At 39.6% G+C, this 19,877-nt stretch overlaps 1 protein-coding gene and 1 non-coding gene across 2 annotated transcripts in view; both read left to right on the top strand.

Moving 5' to 3' along the window:
• Positions 1 to 19,877, top strand: part of LOC124298915 (uncharacterized) — a 193,843-nt gene that overhangs the window by 42,510 nt on the left and 131,456 nt on the right. Inside the window, exon 3 of the mRNA XM_046751570.1 lies at positions 8,862 to 9,059. Within this exon, the coding sequence (XP_046607526.1) occupies positions 8,862 to 9,059 (198 nt within the window). The remainder of the gene's footprint in view (positions 1 to 8,861; positions 9,060 to 19,877) is intronic.
• Positions 16,481 to 16,621, top strand: LOC124299418 (U4 spliceosomal RNA). Its single transcript, XR_006907007.1, has one exon. It is a non-coding gene; the product is annotated as a U4 spliceosomal RNA (small nuclear RNA).

Consider the following 19,877-nt stretch of genomic DNA (forward strand, 5'->3'; position numbering starts at 1 on the left):
GCGAAACAAAAAGGCAATTTCGATGATTTTGTAAGTTCGATGAGCGAATACAGTCATGACAGTTGCAATTCCTTCCCTTTCCGTCATCGGCGAACTCCACAGGTATGCAAGGCTGCGGGTTTAACAAACACTCGGCGATGTTTATAGCGGGTTGATCTCTCGCACACGCCGGAGTCACAAAGGGCATGGGAGCGACACACCCACCGGATGTACTTTATATATATACATATATATGCTCGCGTTCGTAGGTGACGTCGCGTTACCGGTCTATATTGCCCAGGGTGCGGCAATTTTGGGGATTCATTTCGTCCCTTTCCTCATTTTTCTTCCACCCTACCTTCCATCCTTATACGCGAACCCTTGTTTTTTTTTTTTTTCCTTTTACAATGCAACACATGGTGTAAATTTGCGTACAACTCTGAAAAAGATGTTGAATTTAATTTTTTTTTCTAATCCTTCGCTCAATCACTGTCTACAATCACCTAATGACAGAAAATATTAGATTTTTTTTACTTCGGATACAAAATCCACTTCTCGTCGTCTGAATTTTCTAAAATTTTTGCACGAGAATTTTATGAAATATCGTTCAACTGCTGTTCTTCTTTATGCTTAATGTTTGAATACAATAATTCTTTTGTTACATTACCAAAAAAAAAAAAAATTAAAAAAAAATATATATATATATATAAAAATACAATCTAGAAAATATGCCTTTTTTTTATATTATATCCATGCAATAGTGCGTGATCTTTGAAACTCACGGAGATTCAAAACCCTGCCAAAATCTTAATAAGCCCGTGCTGTAACGATCCGTTAAACCTCGCGTGTCGGCCGGTGCAGGTGGGTATATATTTCATGAATGAACGCCCACTCGCTATTTCGCCACACTGACTATGAAGCGAAGTGATCGCTTGTCCCCCTCAAATTGTCCCTTAATGAGATATATCTTGGGCAACTTATGCAGGTGCCTACCTACGCAGCCTCGTACTTTGACAAATTTTACCTTCTTCTTCACAGTCGCTCCGACTTTAATTATTATTACTGGAGGGAAGGTTATTCAGCTTGGATGGTCTAAAATGGTACCTATTTTTAGGAACTTGTTGTATTTTTTTTCTTTTTTTTTTTTTTGAAGATAATTAAAAAACGGAGCGATCTGAGTTTATGGGCTTTATTATTTGTAGTTTCAAGAGCATTTTAGAATTTTTTCGTTGAAATTAATAACAAAATAACGGCATGGCGCATATAAGTATCTAACGTCCACGGTTTCAATCCGATGGCGCGGATTCCTCGGGTCAATTTTCATTCGGTCGGCTTGATATTATCTCACAAGCTTTAAAACTTGTTTATCGATTCGTGCTCGTGGCTAGATTTTTGAATTTCAATCCGAACATATTTGTGTGAAATTTTTTTTCAACTATTCTTTGGTTGAAAAATGAAATTTTTTGTTCCTGATCGTGTATATATTTGTATATTATTATTTTTTTTCTTCTTCTCAACATTTGGGCTATAAGCTGTAACTTGAAACGGTGTATTTGACTCGAAAAAAAATTTTCCATCTGTTACAAGTTGGACAGTGATGTCAGGAGATGCGACACCGCAAAATTTCTCGAGTTCGGAGTCATTCGCTACTTATACGTGCCATGCCGCCATTTTGTTATTAATTTCGATGAAAAAATTCTAAAACGTTGTTGAAATAATTAATAATAAAACCCTGAAACTCAATTTGCTCTGACTGTTGGAATTTGATTTAAAAAAACAAACAAAAAAAAAAAAAACTGCTAAACGTAGGTATGATTTTAGACCGTCCCAACTGTACCTCCTCCCCTTTAATCACGAAAAATTTTCAAACCATCCATTTTACGATTCGTTCAATTTTTTCCGCAGGCACAAAGTTTCCGATCAACAGGTTTTACCGCCCAATATTTGCGGTAGTTTTTAATTCTCAATCAAAATTCCGTTCCCTTAAAAATTTGCGTTTCTGTATATAATTCAGCGATTTCATCGCAAAATCTTTTCTTATCCCCCCCCCTCCACTCAATGCAACGCGACTGGTGAATTTTTCTGTAAACTTTTCACGAGAAGATTTCTCTGCGAGTCAAGTTGTGTGTTAAATTTTTACTTCTCAAGGATAAAAATTATTTCAACTGAAGCCGTTCTGGTAAAACAAGGTATTCAAATCGATTTTGCTCCAGTATTTCAGTTTTAAATGTTTATTTATACACTGTATAATAGTCTCAACGCTTTGCGAATAGATATATGCATAATGTGTATATATATATGTGTGTATGTACAGTGTACACACACGCACACACCTGCAAAAATTTTTACCCATTCACCGGCACATTAATCAAGCCGCAATAATTAGCAGAAACGGCAAATTAACACGTGCCTTAAAGTTAACGAGGCGAGTTACTTCGCTACTATATCTTGACCAACTGATATATGTATATATATACACGGGTTAAAGGTTACGGTGCTGCTGTTCTGCACGACTAGATTCGTTCTGCGCGTTACCGCATATTCCACGTGTGTCACACTAGCATTTGTAAAATTTGCTACATCTGACCGAGATGAAAAGAAAAATGTCGCCGTACATTGTTTTTTTTTTTTTTTTTCTATTTTTCCTTTTTCATTTTCCTCGGTATCCAAATGAGCGATAATTAAATGATATAATATGAGGCAGGGGGGAGGGGGGTTGAAAATTTTTTAATCAAATCGCCCGCGCCGTGCTGCAGCTTTTATATTTCCTCATACGAATCGCGACGCAACTCGATAATCACTTACGCGTGGGTTTTGATTAATGTGCGTTTCCAATTACTTGGCAAAGTCTACCCTCTCCAGTTACTACTACTACTACTACTACTACTACTACTACTTTTGCTGCACCGCAACGTATATACGTATATAGGTACAAGGTACCTTTACGTTCCACCGATCGATTAATCACGCCGACTTAACGCTCGTTTTAACCATTAGATTTGAGCATTATTTAACGAAAGAATTAAGCCGTGAACGCTTTGTGAATTTTAAACCGTGCGCATGCTTGTACCCTTTTTGGTTTGTTCATAAAAATTCATCAAGCCAGCAGAGAAAAAGTTACGGATAGTCAACTTCTCTATTTACAATGCTTTCTATGTATATCGAGCGTGTCGGCAAAAACTAGATATCGTATAACGAGAAATAAAACGTAAAGGATTTTTTATTTATTAATTTTTTTTTTTTTTTATTTCTAATAATCTTTGTCGAGTTTCGATGGAAGTATCGAACGAAAAAAGTTTGGTTACCTACACGGATTTGAATTACTACAATCGGGACATTTCGGAAGACCGACAGACGGGAATTCGAGGCAGCCATGATCGGATGCTATGCAACGAAAGTGGAAGTGATCGATCCATGGATCCTTGAATGGAGGATTTTTATTTTTTCTCTACCGACGTTGTTGCTGCTGCTGCTGCTGCTAGACGTGTAAAACCTCCGTAAATGTGCATACTGCATGTACATATGTACGTATGTATTGTGTTATGACACATTGTAAGCTGCGCACGTTTCATATTCAGGAGAACGAGGAGGATTCGTGGGCTGCAATGTAATTGTCAGGTGGCAGGTGCCGGTCAGATGATATCCTGTCTGTACCACGAATTCTCTCTGTCTTTCTCTCTCTCTCTCTGTATTAAATTATATTCCATACGACGCGGTGCAGTTGACATGAAGAATGCCAAACGGATGCAGCGCACTTCACTGGCTCATACGTACATGTATAATATATAATATGACGTGTATACCGATTGGCGGCAGAATATCGCGTTAATCCATAATAGGCGCGTTTATAAAGAAGCTACCTTCCACCTAAATGACACTGCATATTTCTTTCTTTCGTATTTCATAAGAATTTATATTAAATAACGGTTTAATCAGACGGTCGATTAATCAAACTGATCGTCGAGTAGAGACCATTATGTATACGGTATAAAAGAAACGGGTAAATACAAAAATATTCAGAGTTGTGTTGGATTTTTTTTTTTTCTTACTTTCTTACTTTTATTGTGTTTTGAAACATTTGCGTTTTATAACTTTACTTGGATATAATATTAGGGGCGGTCTACGCCAACTCCATCACTTGCCACCGTAATTGGTTATATGGTAGTACAGTGGGAGAAATTTTTATTTTCGGTTACCGCTCGGTCCCCCTAACTATTTTCATTTTTTACCACAATCGAAAAATATAGTTCTAGGTAGAAAATGAAAATTAGTTTTCTAGTATCCGTTACTATTCTTTCTCATTACGATCGCCGTTGCTATATTTTCTTGCAACTGTTGCAAAAATTTAACGCTCGTGCAACGATAAATTGACGTTAAAGCCTTGTTTGACTAAAAAAGTAGAGTAAACCTCAGAAACCGATTCAGCGTGGCGATAACCAAAAACGGATCGGCGATAGCGCAAAATGTTTAGGCGTACCTCGTTTTTCGTAATTCCAACAACATTCAAACACTTTTTTTAACGATACCTGTTTTACTCAATTTTTCTAGTCACTGTATCAAATGAAATCTTTCTCACTGTAGCATCAATTTAAAAAAAAAAAAGTGAAAAATCGAGCGAGTGCCATCTTAAATGTAACGTACTACGCTCATCGTTCGAGAGAATCTTTCTTTTAATCCAAACATATTTTTCAGAGGATGCCACGATAGAAATTTCCGAATTTTTCTTTCGTCCAGCACCCCAATATAACGCATATATCGGATGTTGTTTTTTTTTTTTTTTCACCTCATGTTCCCTTCGAAAAGTTAGTTTTCAGTCTCAAACGAAACCCCGTGAATCCGGAACTCGGTAGCAAAATTCTAAAACGTGACTAATCCGGTTTCAATTTTTCAGACACTCTAACGGAAATATCTTGAAAACTATACTAGTTGGAAAACCGTTTTTGGTTTCATTTTTTAGGTATTCAAATTTTCTGTAAAAAAAAAGTTGAGACTAATATACACCTAAATGTTCATCTCGTATTCGATACGATCGTTTAAAGTTGAGTACGTTGAATAAATGAATAAAGATGCTTATCACACACACACACACACACACACACACACACACATGTATATATATATATATAACCAGTTCAACAACTCTTCAAGGGAATGATTCAATATTAAGACAGAATGGCACGTCGTTAGGTGAAGAGGCTGAAAGTACCAGAGGATCAAGCATGTAGATAGTTCGTTAACTCCTTTCACGAAGTTCGTCCGCGTCTGCAAGCTTTCGAAAACGAATTAATGAATCTACCAGAGTAGAAATATCGCAGATTTAGTTTTGTACCTAGTACCTAATACAATAAGTTTGTAATTATTAAGAGTGGAAAAAAAAATTATACAAGTATCGAATTTAATATCGCACAATGTACGAAAGCTCCGATTTAAACTTGTAGCAAGAACTAAGAGAAAGTCAAGATTTACCGAATAAACAAGTGAATTAAAAAAAAAAAAAAAAAAAAAAAAATTGAAACGAATGAATAATGAATTAAAAAAAAAAGGAAAAAAAATATTCATGGGATGGGAAGGAGCGAATAAATTTTACGAAGGGCCGAACGGCGCGTGGCTTCGGAAACGAATGATTAAATCCATTCATGGGCGTAACGTAGAGCGTGCAATATATGAGCCTGTCTAGTCGCACGCGTGCGTCGCGCGTTAAACCTGTCCAAACATCCTACTTGGTATAAAACTACCCACATACGATACGCTGGATATGTACACGTTATATACCTATGTATATTCCGAGCGAATATCACGCGGAGAATGAGAGAGAATTTATCACGTGCGTTTGGTACGGACATAAATTCGTACCGCTGCAAAGCTGCGGAGTCCATGCAGGGGTGCAAAAGCTCTAAAATGCGGGGCAAAATTCACAACTTTTTTTTTTTTTCTCCTCAAGGCGATACGAGAGGATAAATTCAATATCATATTTTGATGATTTATTATTACGAGATCGTAGAACGTTCAGAATCTATGAATGATTTTCTGAAAGATAGAAAAAAAAAACAGAAAACAAATAACGGATGAATGGTAAAATTTTAAAACAAAAGTTTAGATGCAGGTTTTATATTTGATATACCTATATATTTTTAAAACGATTAAGAATTTTGGATATTCGTTTGAGCTTCACTTGACGAGGGCTTATTATTTTGTTGGGGAAATTGTTTTGGCGCAAAGTTACTGTTACAGATTTATATTTGGGTGAAACGGTGAGTTTGATGTCGCGGTTTGTGGTAAATATCGATTTCAATGAAATATTGAAGGATTGAAAATGCACGAATACCAACGTGATTAAAATGTATAGAATATATAGTCTTCTTAATAAAATAAGCTATCGTCGAAATCTAACAAATAGATAGTGGAAGTTTTTATAAGTGATTTTGAAGCGATTTGAAATGCAGAGTCAACAAGTAGGCTCTATAATAGTTGACAATTCTATAATTATTATTACCTTTTTCTTATATTTTCAAACAAATGTTCTTCGTTTATATCGTGAATATGTGTAAATTCTCGCTAATCCGTAAACAGCGACTATCTCGTAATAAAATAATCAGGAATAAAGTATCGGTTCTCGACCCTTTGAGTCACACATTATTGTGCTGGGTAAATTTTTTTTCAATCAATTCGTTTCCAACAATAATAATTTACATTACGTCGCAATAATTACTCTCGAGTACTGAAAACCTGTTGGCATACTATCGGAAGTAGGAAAAAACCGCAAAGAATATACAAAAAATGGATATAAATTAGGTGGGAAAAATACTTTTACCGCACTACGAGTGAAAGGGTTAAACGAGCGTTAATATTTCGCTTCTCGTTCTCACCGTTCGTCTTGCAGTCTAGTCATGAGGGCGGAAGTCGATTGCGGGTGGGCGAAAATCGGTACGCGATATCGAAACGCGGGTAGTTTGCGGCTTTTGAAGCACAGTTCGCGTATTGTTACGTAACACGTACCGCAGGATGCGGCGCACAATGAACCCTCATTGCGGTGGGAATCCGTATCTCTGTGGGATTGAAGCTGCAGCATCCTGCAGGGGATGGAGGAACATCGGGGTTTGCACCCTTCGTCCGGACCCTGACAAAACGACCCTCCGAATTATACTGTATACACATATCCTTGTAATCAATACGTTCGTAGATCCTCTCAGCAAACTTACGACGAATTGGCCAATTTATTCGCTACTCACTGGGAGGGGACGAAATGCATTTTAATTTCTACTTGATTCATCCATTCATTATATTTATCCGTTGAGGCAAGCTGAGCAGAATATATGTACAGTTTTTTTTGTTTTTTTTTTTTCTGATTTTTTGGAAAATTGACCTTCAACCGTCTGCTTTCCGATAATTTTTTTTTTCCTGTAGGCGAATTCGAAGATTCGCGTTTGGCTTTTCGTAAAATACTGATCGAAAAATGCGGATTTTCATTATTTCTTATTACATTAACATTTTCGTGTTTTTGGGATACGGTGTGGACGATTTGCAATCTATTGAAATGTAATATTTTTTTGTAAATCTTCGTATTTCTTTGAGTAATTCTATCTTTTTTTCTCTCTTATCTTTTAAACCTTTTTTAGTCGATTAATTCAGTATTCCAAGTTTCATCTATGTTTTCAAATTTCATCTTGAGGTCGGGTTGATACTTTTCTTTGATTATTACGACAGCGTTATACCTACGAATTTTCCCTAAAGAGTAAATTAAATTACCTCCATATCGTGGTGAGCGTAACCGAAAGTTTTCCTATATTTTTCTCGGTTTGGCTAGCCATTCAATTGACTTGTTTCTACGTTCTTGTTATTAAGTCATCCAAATTGAATAGTCTGTATTTTGCAAAGCTCAACTTGCAATTCACTGATTCGCTCTCATCACACTCACGTCCCATTGAATTTTGGTACCTCTTATTATTTTTCGCTCATTAACTGTAAGCATGTAATTTGGGAAGACGAGACCTACAGGTAATCGCTTCCTTTGCAAGACACACGCCAGAATTCAGAGCTAAGACACGTGGGAAAAATGAAAAACAAAAAAAAAAAAAAAATGATAAAATAACAACTAGACTAAAAAATAACAAACACGTTTGTTATTTTACGACTCCACGCGTCTTTGCAACTTGAATTTTGATACGTACGGAATTTCTTGCATGTATGTACATTATGTATGTAATACGTCACGAAACACGGGCGTGTTTTGTAACTTATGTGCATAAATATATATTTGCATTAGTAAAGAACGTCTTCTCGTACGACTTGTACTATATAATTACCGGATCGCCGAACCTTTGATTTTAGCGTCAAAATTATTATTGTTACATCCGCATCCCACCCACCAAAAAAAAAAAATGATATACCTTTGTTAATGAACATTGAATTGAAAAAAAAAAAAAAAAAAATGAAGTGCGTGTCGATTGTTTTTCGTAGTTTTATCTGACTGACCTAATGGAATTTTTGATCCAACGACCTGATTACGTCTTACGTCTTGTGTAGCATATTATACAAACTATTTCTGTCGGCGATGTAGTTGATACGAATTTTCGAGGTTAGAATCTGAAATAATTGAGGCGGCAGCTCGGAAAGTTTTGGGAAGCATTTTTTATCGGGCCGGAAAGTTGATCCTTCAAAGAACGGTGGGAATTTAAAGCTTTACGCTCTTTGAAACTTCAGACGCACACATTTTGCGTAGGTTTGCCCGCCTGCGTCGCAGACCAGATTTCGCCGACCAATGAGATTTAATTATTCGACGCGTGTGCGGTTGGTTTTCAAGTTTCAAGAGAGATTGTCCCGGTATATATAACGCGCGTCACTGTCTAACAATTATCATATATCTAATCTGATTTTCTTTTCAGGGACGGTACGACGTCGCGACGTTGGTTAAAAATCTCCTCGGACCAATATACGGTAACGGAGTCCTCGACCTACTGACCAGACAGGCGCGAGACATCCTGGTATGCGCTTATCACGGGAATCTTGATGAATTTTTAAAGTCCTTCTTATCGCCGGCAGCCACGCTCCTCGCCGAGGTCAAGGAAGTAGCCATGAAAAATGTGAGTACTTTCATCAAATTTAAACAAATAAAACCATTGTGCGAAAAAGCTTTATATATGTATTTACATTACATTACATTAGTCGACTTTTATTTTATGACTACGCGAAAAGAGCTGCATTCGAGTTTTCCGGTCGCGAATTTACTCCCTGAGCTTGAAGAGTCTCCGCGGGTGGTGTCGCGACGACGAATTATGGGGGAGACCAGGCTGTGAAATCGTTCAGAAACAGGCGTAATCCTTCCCCCCCTCTCCCTCCCTTCCCCTCTCGACAGTCACGTTTACACGTGCCGACGTCGCGGCGTCGAGCCGCACCGCGACGACGTTGACACTCCAAAAGCCACGTGCTCCTCCTCCTCCACATCCTCTTCATCTTTCCTGCAGCTTTTCAACAGCTATACAACGTAATCGTCGAGAGTCGCGGCTTACCGCTAACTGGATTATTCCGACAACAGAGGGCGGCTCTTGCTCATATTCTATCCGGGGTTTCGTGTCGCTTGTTAATCGATCCGACCGCACCAGGGGATTTTATAGTGTTATCGCATGGGGGGGGGGGGGGGGGGGGACATCGAATCCGGATCTATAATTTTGCAAAAGAGATTCGTTCTGAAAAGTCGTCAATGTTTTGTTGGTTTTTTTTTTAAATCATGAAATTGATATAAAAGAGCCAGGTAGAATTATTTTTGGCTAACAAGCAGATAGAACAAGGCAAAAAATCAGTTATGCTTTGTATCGTGACAACATGACCCTAAAAAAAAGCTCACCGGATTTGGGAACAAAATCATAGGTATGCCCGAGTAAAGAGAAAAGCAGAAAATGAGCTTGCAAATAGCGTGATTAGAATTAGATGGGAATTTCCGAAAGGGAATTACGAATTACCCTCATTAGTCTGATGTGTGTAGGTAGGTACTATGAGGCTGTACCTACACAGGTGCATAGAATACTCGAGAAAAGTCAAAGTGTAAACCGCAAGATACATTTGAGGAGGTAAGACCTTCGGCAAAACAACCGTAATCGTGATAAAAATGTGGTTCATCTTCTTTATACATATATTTATACAATTTACGCTAATTATAATAACATTTGCCCGCCCGGAGATTTCTTTGAGTAAGTTCATCATCTTGGCCAGGGTTGTGACTTGGCGCGGTGTTGGATACGTTCTTCAGTACTTGTGCGTGTGTGGGTTTGTAGGTACATATGAAGTATGTAACATACCTGTGATATTCCCAGAAAGAACATCAAAGACTTCGAACGACGACGCCCACGCGACAAAATAACTGACATTGAGCGAACCTGGATAAAGTGCTGGGGTGCAAAGAGCAAGGAGAAGAGAATTTTCCATCTTTGAAACACCGCTCACACGGTTACAGTAATGTTCAGAAAATTCAATTTGATGGTTAATTTCTTCGTTGCAATCTAACGCAACGCTTTGTTGGCTATTTTTAGAGGTAGTACTTTGCATGTTGTGTCCTTTTAACGTTTAAAATCGTAATCGTGTATCGCATGGTTGTGTTGAAGATGAAGCTAGCAGCCAGAATTAGCAGTCAAATGCAGTTCAGTTTTATCCTCATAATTCTATAAAAGTATGGAGGTACAAAAGTGGGGGTGTGGTCGTAGCCAGTATGAAATTTCTCACGAGTAATGAGGTACCTACACCGGTTAAAGTTCGATGGCACGGCGAGACTGTGAGCAACCTAAGAAAACTATCCGCAAACACTGTGTTTACATATTCTCAAGTTCCAGTTAGCTACCGACTCCCATATACTCCCGTATTGGATATCGTATAGAGAAGTTCTTCTCACCATTGGGCACGGTCAAAGTGGATGAAACCTTATACCGGTGATAGAATGTAATAGGTTCACCCACCACGAGACTGAAGCTAGCAGCAAGAATTAGCAGCCAAACGTTTTAATGTTCATTCGAATAAGGTAGTAAAGTCCGGAAATCACAATTTTGTGACATACCTTGAACCCCGATACTTTTATACAATTATGAGAATAAAACTGAAGCGCATTTTTCTATTTCCAAAAAGTTTGTCACGTTTAGCTGCTAACTTTGGCTGCTAGCTTCAGGTTCATTCACCCATCAACTCAACTTACGCTCCTATTTTTACCCCGTTCCATATTGCAAATCGTACAGCGATAAAATCGGACCGAATGCAATGATTATGTGAACGATAAGTGATAAGGATCTTGACAAGCCACGGGCACCGTGGTTTTTTTCATGGTTTTCCATTATGTACCATACCAGGCAATACTCGCAACTGCGTGTCCTACTATTCAGTTATCGACGTAGGACTCGAGTGTTCCCGAGTCTCAACCCAGCTGCGTATCGAAGCTATTCCAACGGTCTGGATGGCAAAAGATCATGCACCAGTCGTAAAGTCTCCAGTCTCCTCCAGTGTTCAAGGCCTGCGGTCCTATGCCCAGGTTACCGTAAACGTTTTTATATTCTGGCACACAACGCGGTGACTTTTATAGTGACGTCGAAAGACTGTGAATCGCGTCCATTTAGGGAACTCACGATTTCCGGATGACCGGAATCGAATCGGAAGAAAAATCATCATCAGGGTTTTGGTACTAGAAACTGTGCAGGTTTACAAGTCGAGGAAGGGTGAGGTAGGGTGAGGAAGGAGGATGCAACGGAGCCGTTCTCACGTCAGTTTCGACGTTCAACATTGTTGACACTCCTCGCCCACTGGCCCCAGCCAGCCTCGCCTGCTTGCTATCCTGGGAATATTCCCGAGCTGCCTGGCTGCAAGCGCCCACGCAACCGTTGGGTGACCGGATTCTGAGAGTAGTTGGCTCCCGGGGTCGGAGCCTACTGTGCAGGCTCCAACGGAGCCGGCCGCGGATGAACAACTTTAACGGAAAATATACGTCGTCCTCCGCCTGCATCCCTTGCACAAGGAGTGTGTGCCTGCGTCGAAGTCAGGACGGGTTACAGAGATTAGTCCATCTTCACACTCGTGCAGAGATGCAGAATTTATACTGTAACGAGTAGACTTTTCTGGTTTCGGTTGATGTAAAACACCAAGGTTCGTTGTATACGACAGTAGCACAAGCATCCTAGGTATAAGGTACGAACTGGTGGTAGACGTTATCGTAATAGTGGAAACGGGACTGTCGCCTTTCGGTATATGCAGTATGTGGATGTGGATGTGGGTGTGTTTCAGGTATCGTAACTATCTACCTGCATAACCCGCGGGAAGGAATGTCAGGGGGAAGAGGATGTTTGTGCGATGACGTAACGGTGCCGCGTTATTCTATCCTGATTGACAATGATTGAAGGTTTCTTGTGTATGCGCTCTCATACGTAGATGATGCAGGACTGTATCCGCAGTTGGCTTGCACGTGTACCCTGTACAAGTAGACGTTTACACGTGAATACCCGTGTAACGTCTTCACCCGCAACCCGATCACCGTCTTTCTGTGCACTCCACAGGGTCGCGCCGCACCGTTTCGGCCCATTGGAACCCGCGAGGATCACATCCACCTCCATCCTCTTCTGCATTTTAACATTTTGAACTTTGAACCCTCGACCACCGTACGTATGACCATCGCGAGATAAATTCGAAGCCAGGAGAAAATTCTCGACCTCTGCGTAGCAGAGATAGAGTCAGCTTGTCCCACCGTGGTACCATGCACGTGGTGGATGAGGTAGTTGGAACACTCTCGGTATTCCGTTTCGGTTTTTCCCGATAAAACCTACGACCGGAATACCGATTTTTAGTCGCTCGGTGCGACTCGCTTCCGACGGAGTTGACACTCCGAGCACGGCCTGCACTTACGACACTTATCGCTTACGACCATGCAGCGGATCTCGACCCTGTCTTCTTTATCCCCACACTTTGGCGGCGACTTATTAAACCGGGGATTAGGAATAGGACTCGACCCAGTTCCCTCGGGGTCCGGTCCACGCTCCCTTCCCTCCATAGATTTCATCGCTTTCATGGGTTCCGCCTCGGACAAAGGGGTTCACTTTGTTTCCAAGACGAATGAATCTAACTGCTTTTTCGTGTCATTCGTCAAAGTCATGCATCCGAATTATTTTAAGCATTGTTTATATCGACTCAGGATCGCAGCCATTTTCATCGCGATTCTCGGTTCACAACACACGGTAGCAGTATGCAGGAATTTGCTTTGATCCTTGGTGTGGGGCTCGCATTGTCCCGACGAAGAACCGGAAGTCACGGTATTGAAATTAACACCTGAATATATGCCTCGCGCGACCGGCGCTGCTGCTGCTGCTGTTGCTGCTGATACACGTGCTCGCGTGATCACCGTGTATATTCATCCGAACGTGCGAGCGCGAGATTCGAGATTTTGATAAGATGGTCATCGCCAGTTGTCCTCGCGCCGACTATCGTTTCTTGGCCTATCCGACTCGCCTCGTCGCATCGTTGCAGGTAAAGCACCATGATTCTTGAGGCACTCTGGACAAGCGCTTCATCAATTTTCCGTTCATTCCGCTATACGTGTTTATTTTTTCCCCCTCATTTCTCTTCCTGCTCACGCTCAGTGACTGTTATTTCTTTTGTTTCTTTTTATTTTGGTCATTTGTTTTTCCTGTCTCACTTCGATGCCGATAGTCAATCACACGGCCTTAGACATCTTCTTATTCTTCCGCTTCATCTTCATCTTTTGATATAGGTTGCTGGATAGATGGTAGATGAATGGACAGAAGAAGGTTAGGATGTTTGCTGTGCAGCTCCTTAATGACTGTGTCTCCTGGATTACCCAATACTCTGGAATCGTGGAATTCATGGTTGAGCATTGACCGTAATTCATTTGTGGTTTACGGCTTTGGGTACGGGATTTCGAAAGCTCGATCTTCCAAGACCGTTAATAATGGTACGAGAGTCAATTACGGCATGGCATGTGACATTCAATTAGCGTACGCCTACTAGAACTTGCTTAAGAAATTGTAATAAACAATACGGAAAACGATCTTACTGCGTTTTGCTCCCAGTTTTTTACGTATACTCTCGTCTATAAAGTAAATACAGCATGTCTACTTCCATCTTTGCTATTCCGAAGATTGATATGCATGCCTGCAAATACATGCATATACAGTACAGGTTGAAGGTACGCGGGAGAGAGTTTTTGTACCACCCGTTCCTTCGTACGTCCTTCAATGGTCAATAAATTAATCTGCTGATAGGCCAATGGTTATACCTTGCACGTTATACCTTGCAAAAACTGATACACGGACTGTACTAGCAAAAAGCTCAGACGCTTCGTTCTTCATGCTACTCCTCGTCTTGTTAATAACGAATGGTGCGCGTAACTGCTAAGTGGAAACCTGGAGAGATAGAGAGAGAGAGAGAGAGAAAAGTAAAATTCTACCCATGTTCTAGATTGGTTAATTGAACATAACCCGAAAGAGGTTTGGTCCACTTACCAGCAAAGCCGCGTAAGAATTTAACTCAGTCTACGGCGATCAAAGAGGCATGAAACCCTTTCGTACCGATCAGACGAGTTGTAAAAGTTACTTCTTCCTGGTGGCGGGTGCATTCGGCTCCTGAAAGACGGACGTGGATAGACAGATAGACAGACGAACGCGTGCAGTATCCGAACTCCTATCTTGAACTGGTCGTCGTTGCTCTCGCCTACTTCCTCCTCCTTCTCGATTCTTCTGATGTGTTCAATAGATGCTGGATGCGCTTGTACGTCGTAGGCTGCACGTTGTTATATAGACAAGTATGCGGTTCGTTCACGTCGTATATGCAGTGATTACCTGTATTAGGATCGTAATGAAATATTGGAGGGTATATATCCTTCACCTTCAATAGTTATTACCCCATTCATGAATATTTTATGTATATGGTACGCAGTATTCAGGTCTTCGGAAGTCGTGATTCGACCGCCTCCGCGTAACCCACAATTTTCATTCCCATGGTCTTCTTCTTCCTCTTCTTCTTCTGTCGTGAAAGATATTGAAGTCAGGATTCTCACTAGGGCGAGTAAATATTCATGGAAATTCTTTTCCTGTTAATACAATAAGCTTCAAATACAATTCACGATGAAACGATTTAGTTCGTATGGTGTAGACGATGCAATTGAAGACTGAAAAGTGATTTCAAGGAACGATTCACGCGTACGAGTCCAGCAGTTTCATTACAGCTTAATCGATGACGATTTATCCGGTTAACAGAGTATTAAAATTTTGTGAAGAATAAAAATAAAACAATGAGTTGAAGGAGGTGATTAAGCTAACGAACCGAAAGAACATTCCTCCAAACTGCCTCGAGGCATTTTACTTTTGGGAGGGGATTGAAATGGGACGATAGAAAATCTGAACGAGAAGAGACACCGGTTTTCCAATCGGAAACTTGACGTGCCAGAAAGTGTTTCTGTTAAAGACAGATGCGATAATAGCGTAACAACGCGTTCCGAAGGTTCAAAGACGGCGCTGATAAGTCATGTGGGAAGGTATGGCAGGTATATAATGCATATGTATAAAACATTTCAGAGATACGTAGGTACATATTTACGTTTTGAGCTCGTGCTCCTCTTCATATAAAATCGGCCCCGGGGCGAGTCTTTCGATGCTTTCTACCTTCGAGCTGATCTCATGAATCTGATCTTTCGGGTGCAGGATGCGGACGGGACCGCCGACTTCCAACCTCTCGTAATATCATGGAGAGGGTAGGGACGAGGGGAGGAGGACTATTTATAGTCAATGAAATATACTTTTACGACTATGGGTCCTAGCTAGCTTCGATCGATACTTCTATGCACTTACTTCTTCTTCTTCTTCTTCACTCGTGATTGTGGGCTTAAACTCACGGAGTCTAGAATGATTTATCACCACCACCCCGAGCTACGATTCAAACTGTTGGCTCAATTTCAATTCTGTTCTCTGTCTCTCTCTCTCTCTTTCTCTTTCTCTCGCAACTCTATTGTACCTTCAGCCATAATTTCACAAACATGAACCCGAAATTGATTCTAGTTTTATTTCGGTTTTATTTCCTTTTCTTCGATCTTTATTACCGGTACTCAAATAACAAGTTACTGAAAGGGTCTTGTTTAGAAATTAATTATACCGTAATAAAATTGATCTATGATTTTTTTTTATGGGTATCGGTAGTATGTGAACATGGTAAACGTATAGTTCAATGAATTCGCTTCGATAAACTTCGCTTTCGGCCAAATTGTAGATCCTGCATTTTTCTGTACTGCGAAATGATAACTCTACAACAAATGTGTAAGTTCCGCACACGAGAATCCCCGTTTTGCAATTTTTAATTTTTACCGTGCAATGGCGTCACTGCAAACGGTACGACTCATTTGTACTATCGGGTGAACAGATATCTTCTTTACCTCGAGTGTTCTGAAATTCACCACCGGGTGGCGACAATTCTCGCGGTGAAATACTGACTACATTTCTTATGGATAGGGCTTATTGTCCAAAGTTTAATCAGCTTTGCGCAGTGGCGATATCGTAACCAATGAGGTTCTACCGAGGTGCGATTTTTGCTAGTTGAAAACTTTTACCAATAACCCGCCAAGACGATGTGAAAAACCATCGGCGATGGCAATTTTTGATGGCTCCTACGGGGGCTGATTAATCATTACTAAAACTTAAGAACTTTGACCGGACAACCACCCCCCAAGTATGAAAAAATTTCTCTGATTAGCTGTCGACTTCGTATCTATACTTAAGATTTGCGAACGATCTCGAAAGCATTGCGCAAAACCAGAAACGCAACTCACTAAACTTGGGAGGATTGAGGTCGTGCAATAATCTAGTGAACGGATTTCTCTATTTTAATTGGCTTGGAACGGAAACAATTATCGTTCTCCAAGTTTGAGTTATAATGAATTTCGTCGAATAAATTTAAAGTTGACATATCGTCGTCGACGAAAAATTCTTATGTGTAGGAATATGACTTGACATTACCGTAAATTAATTTTTTGATTTCGTAAACGTTCTCGAAGTGAGAAATTGATCGCAACGTTATGGCATGGTGGTTACGAACTCAACTTTTACTACTAAGTCTTTGCATTATTTACTTTTTTTTTTTTTTCTTACTATTTTCTGTCATAATTATCTTATCATTCATTGAAGCTTGAGGTTCGAATAGAAAATATTATACCTAATTAAGAAAGGAAAAACGAAAAAAATAGTATTTTTCATGGAAATGAAAGTTCTCTCACGTATCTATAAACGAATTTGAAAATTTCGACTGTAGCAGAATAATTCCGGGCATTGTTTGAAAGAAAGGATAGAAAAAAAAAAAAAAATGGGGAAAAGTGAGAGTGGTTTGCCGGTTTAGTTAGTTCAACTTAACTGGTAATGCCCGCAAATATGTATACCGAATCTAAGTATACATGGACTACATACTCGCCAATTAATGCTTCAACCTAATTACGTCACCAGGTGCTAACCAAGTGATCGTGCAATTAATAAAACACCGTGTCAAATGTCACTCTGTTGCTACTATTTCCAGCTTATAGGAACTCGTTGCGAAATGAAATGTTGTAACGATTGTTTTCCTCCTTTTTTTTCGATTCTTCGTATCCCTCATCTTTCTCTGCAGTACCGTATAAAAATACTTCAGCGTTACAAAATAATCTCGATACGTTTAATTAAATTCAGGAAGTCGGTGATACACAGATTCATGAAGTAACTATTTATTTTTTTTTTCACGGCGGCAATTTTCACCGGTCAATTACGTATTGAATAACCTTTGTCCCTCGCCTCATATTTTTTAACCACTTTTCCTGCATTTAATTCCCTCGTCATTCAACGCAGGCGCCAACCGTTTAAACGATCGATTAAACCAACAAAAACGAATGCTTCTGTTTCTCTATTTTTCTCTCTCTTCCTATTTCTAATTCCGATTGAACGGGAATTCCAACGGTCGTAATTTCTTTCGCTTTGTTGCGTGCTTAATGCATCGGATTCAGCCTGAGCAGGTCGAGGTCACTCTTTAATGCTGTATGATCGGCCATGCAAACTATTTCCACCCAGTGAACACGATCAATAGGATAGATTCGTGTGTGCGTCATGCACATCACCCGCATAAGCACATTCGCATCCGTAACTAGTAGGTAACTAGAGTCGATTGTCGGTATATCTAGTCCGTTATTACTCGTAGATATTTATAGTCTTAAGACTCGTTCATCCGTGGCTGGTTAAACAAATGCGGTTGTAGGAAAGAAAGAAAATAAAAATTACAACAAAGGTATAACGCAAAAGGGTGAAAAAATCAAAATTACACCGCGATAAAAGATAAGGGAAGGGTACGAAGGTACTGCGAAAATATAAGTTGAAATAAATATACCGTAAGCTGAAAAATTTAAATTTCAGAACCTTATCTTACCGTACCACGTGTCGAGACTTACCTGCTCACTTAATTTTATCGCTACTCTGCCGTGCAATTTTATTGTCGGGCAATTAAAACTTCTTCCTCAATTATACCACGAGCGTCTCTACCTTCTGCAGTGGAATACACGCCTTATCTTCATCTTCTTATTCTTTGTTTTTTATGTTTTTTTTTGTTTTTTTCTTATTTACCTTTTGCTGCACCCTGATTTAACAATTTTTCACCACTTTACGTTTCACGTTTCGGATTACGTGGAGAGAAGAAATTTCGGAAAATTCTTTCGGTACGCGCAAAAGTTGCAAAATTTTTCCTGAGACTTACAGTTTCGAACACGCGGAATGTGTAGCGTGTTTACACGATTAATCGACACAAAATTAACAACGATTTACCCAGGTCAATTTTAAATAGATGACGAAACGTCAGATGAGGAAATATTTCGAGGCAATTTCTCTTGTAGGTAAGAATTTCTCCACCAAAACACCATCGCCGTTATATTATTATACAATATATACCGTATGCCTGTAACTTTCGCAAAAATTATGTACGCCCGTTAGTTGAAAAGTGGGTAGCAAAAAAAAAAAAAAAAAACAGCGCAATTTTTATCACTCTCGGGCGTCTAATTCGCGCGATTTCTTTCTCTCGCCTGCTATATTAATATATAATATATATATATATATAGATATAGGTCAGAATCCCAGCTTTGCTTCCCATCATACCGAAAACAATGTTTGGGCGGGTTCGCGTGGCTAATCTATCAATAGACAAACAATGTTCACTGAATATCCAACAAGCAGAAAGTGTCAATTCTTTAGATCCAGATCAAAGATTGGTAGGTAAAAAGGAATAGAGTTCCGATGCTCGACGAGGAGGAAGAAAATTTCTTGACGTATCAGCGGTCATTTTACAGTTTTTTTTTTTTTTTTCTTCTAAAATTTTATTATTATTGCTATTATTGTTATTCATAGATTGTCGTCACTTTATCACGACGCAATAAACACGGAATTATTATCATTCACATTACACGGGGTTCATTTCAATTCCGTTTTTGCAATTCCGATCCGTACCGCTCTGCATTATACATGTTATAAAATCATTCAGCTTGTGTCTCTTTCGAGCCGTTTTCTTTTTCTTCTTCTTCTTCTTCTTCTTCCCGTGTCTTGTCCCGTAATGCAAATTACAATATCTGGGCGTGCGTGACGAATTGAGAAGAATCGAGCCGCTAAACCGAGTCTTTCTGCGCAACTAATGATAGGATAATGTGAATAGGAGTAACCGTTTTATGCAAAATTATGAGAATAAAAGGAAAAAAGAAGTTTCTACGAGTCGTAGCGCACGACTTCGCTGGTTTGATCAAAAACTGCGTCTGTCAGGAACGGAAGATTCGTAATTTTAATTATTCAGCGTGATCAATTATTCCGCAATGCAATTATCGTGTACGTTTGTATATAAATCTGTATATATGAATTTTTCTTCTTTTGTTATTGCCT

Source organism: Neodiprion virginianus, chromosome 2 (assembly GCF_021901495.1).
Source record: "Neodiprion virginianus isolate iyNeoVirg1 chromosome 2, iyNeoVirg1.1, whole genome shotgun sequence".
Classification (NCBI taxonomy): domain Eukaryota; kingdom Metazoa; phylum Arthropoda; class Insecta; order Hymenoptera; family Diprionidae; genus Neodiprion; species Neodiprion virginianus.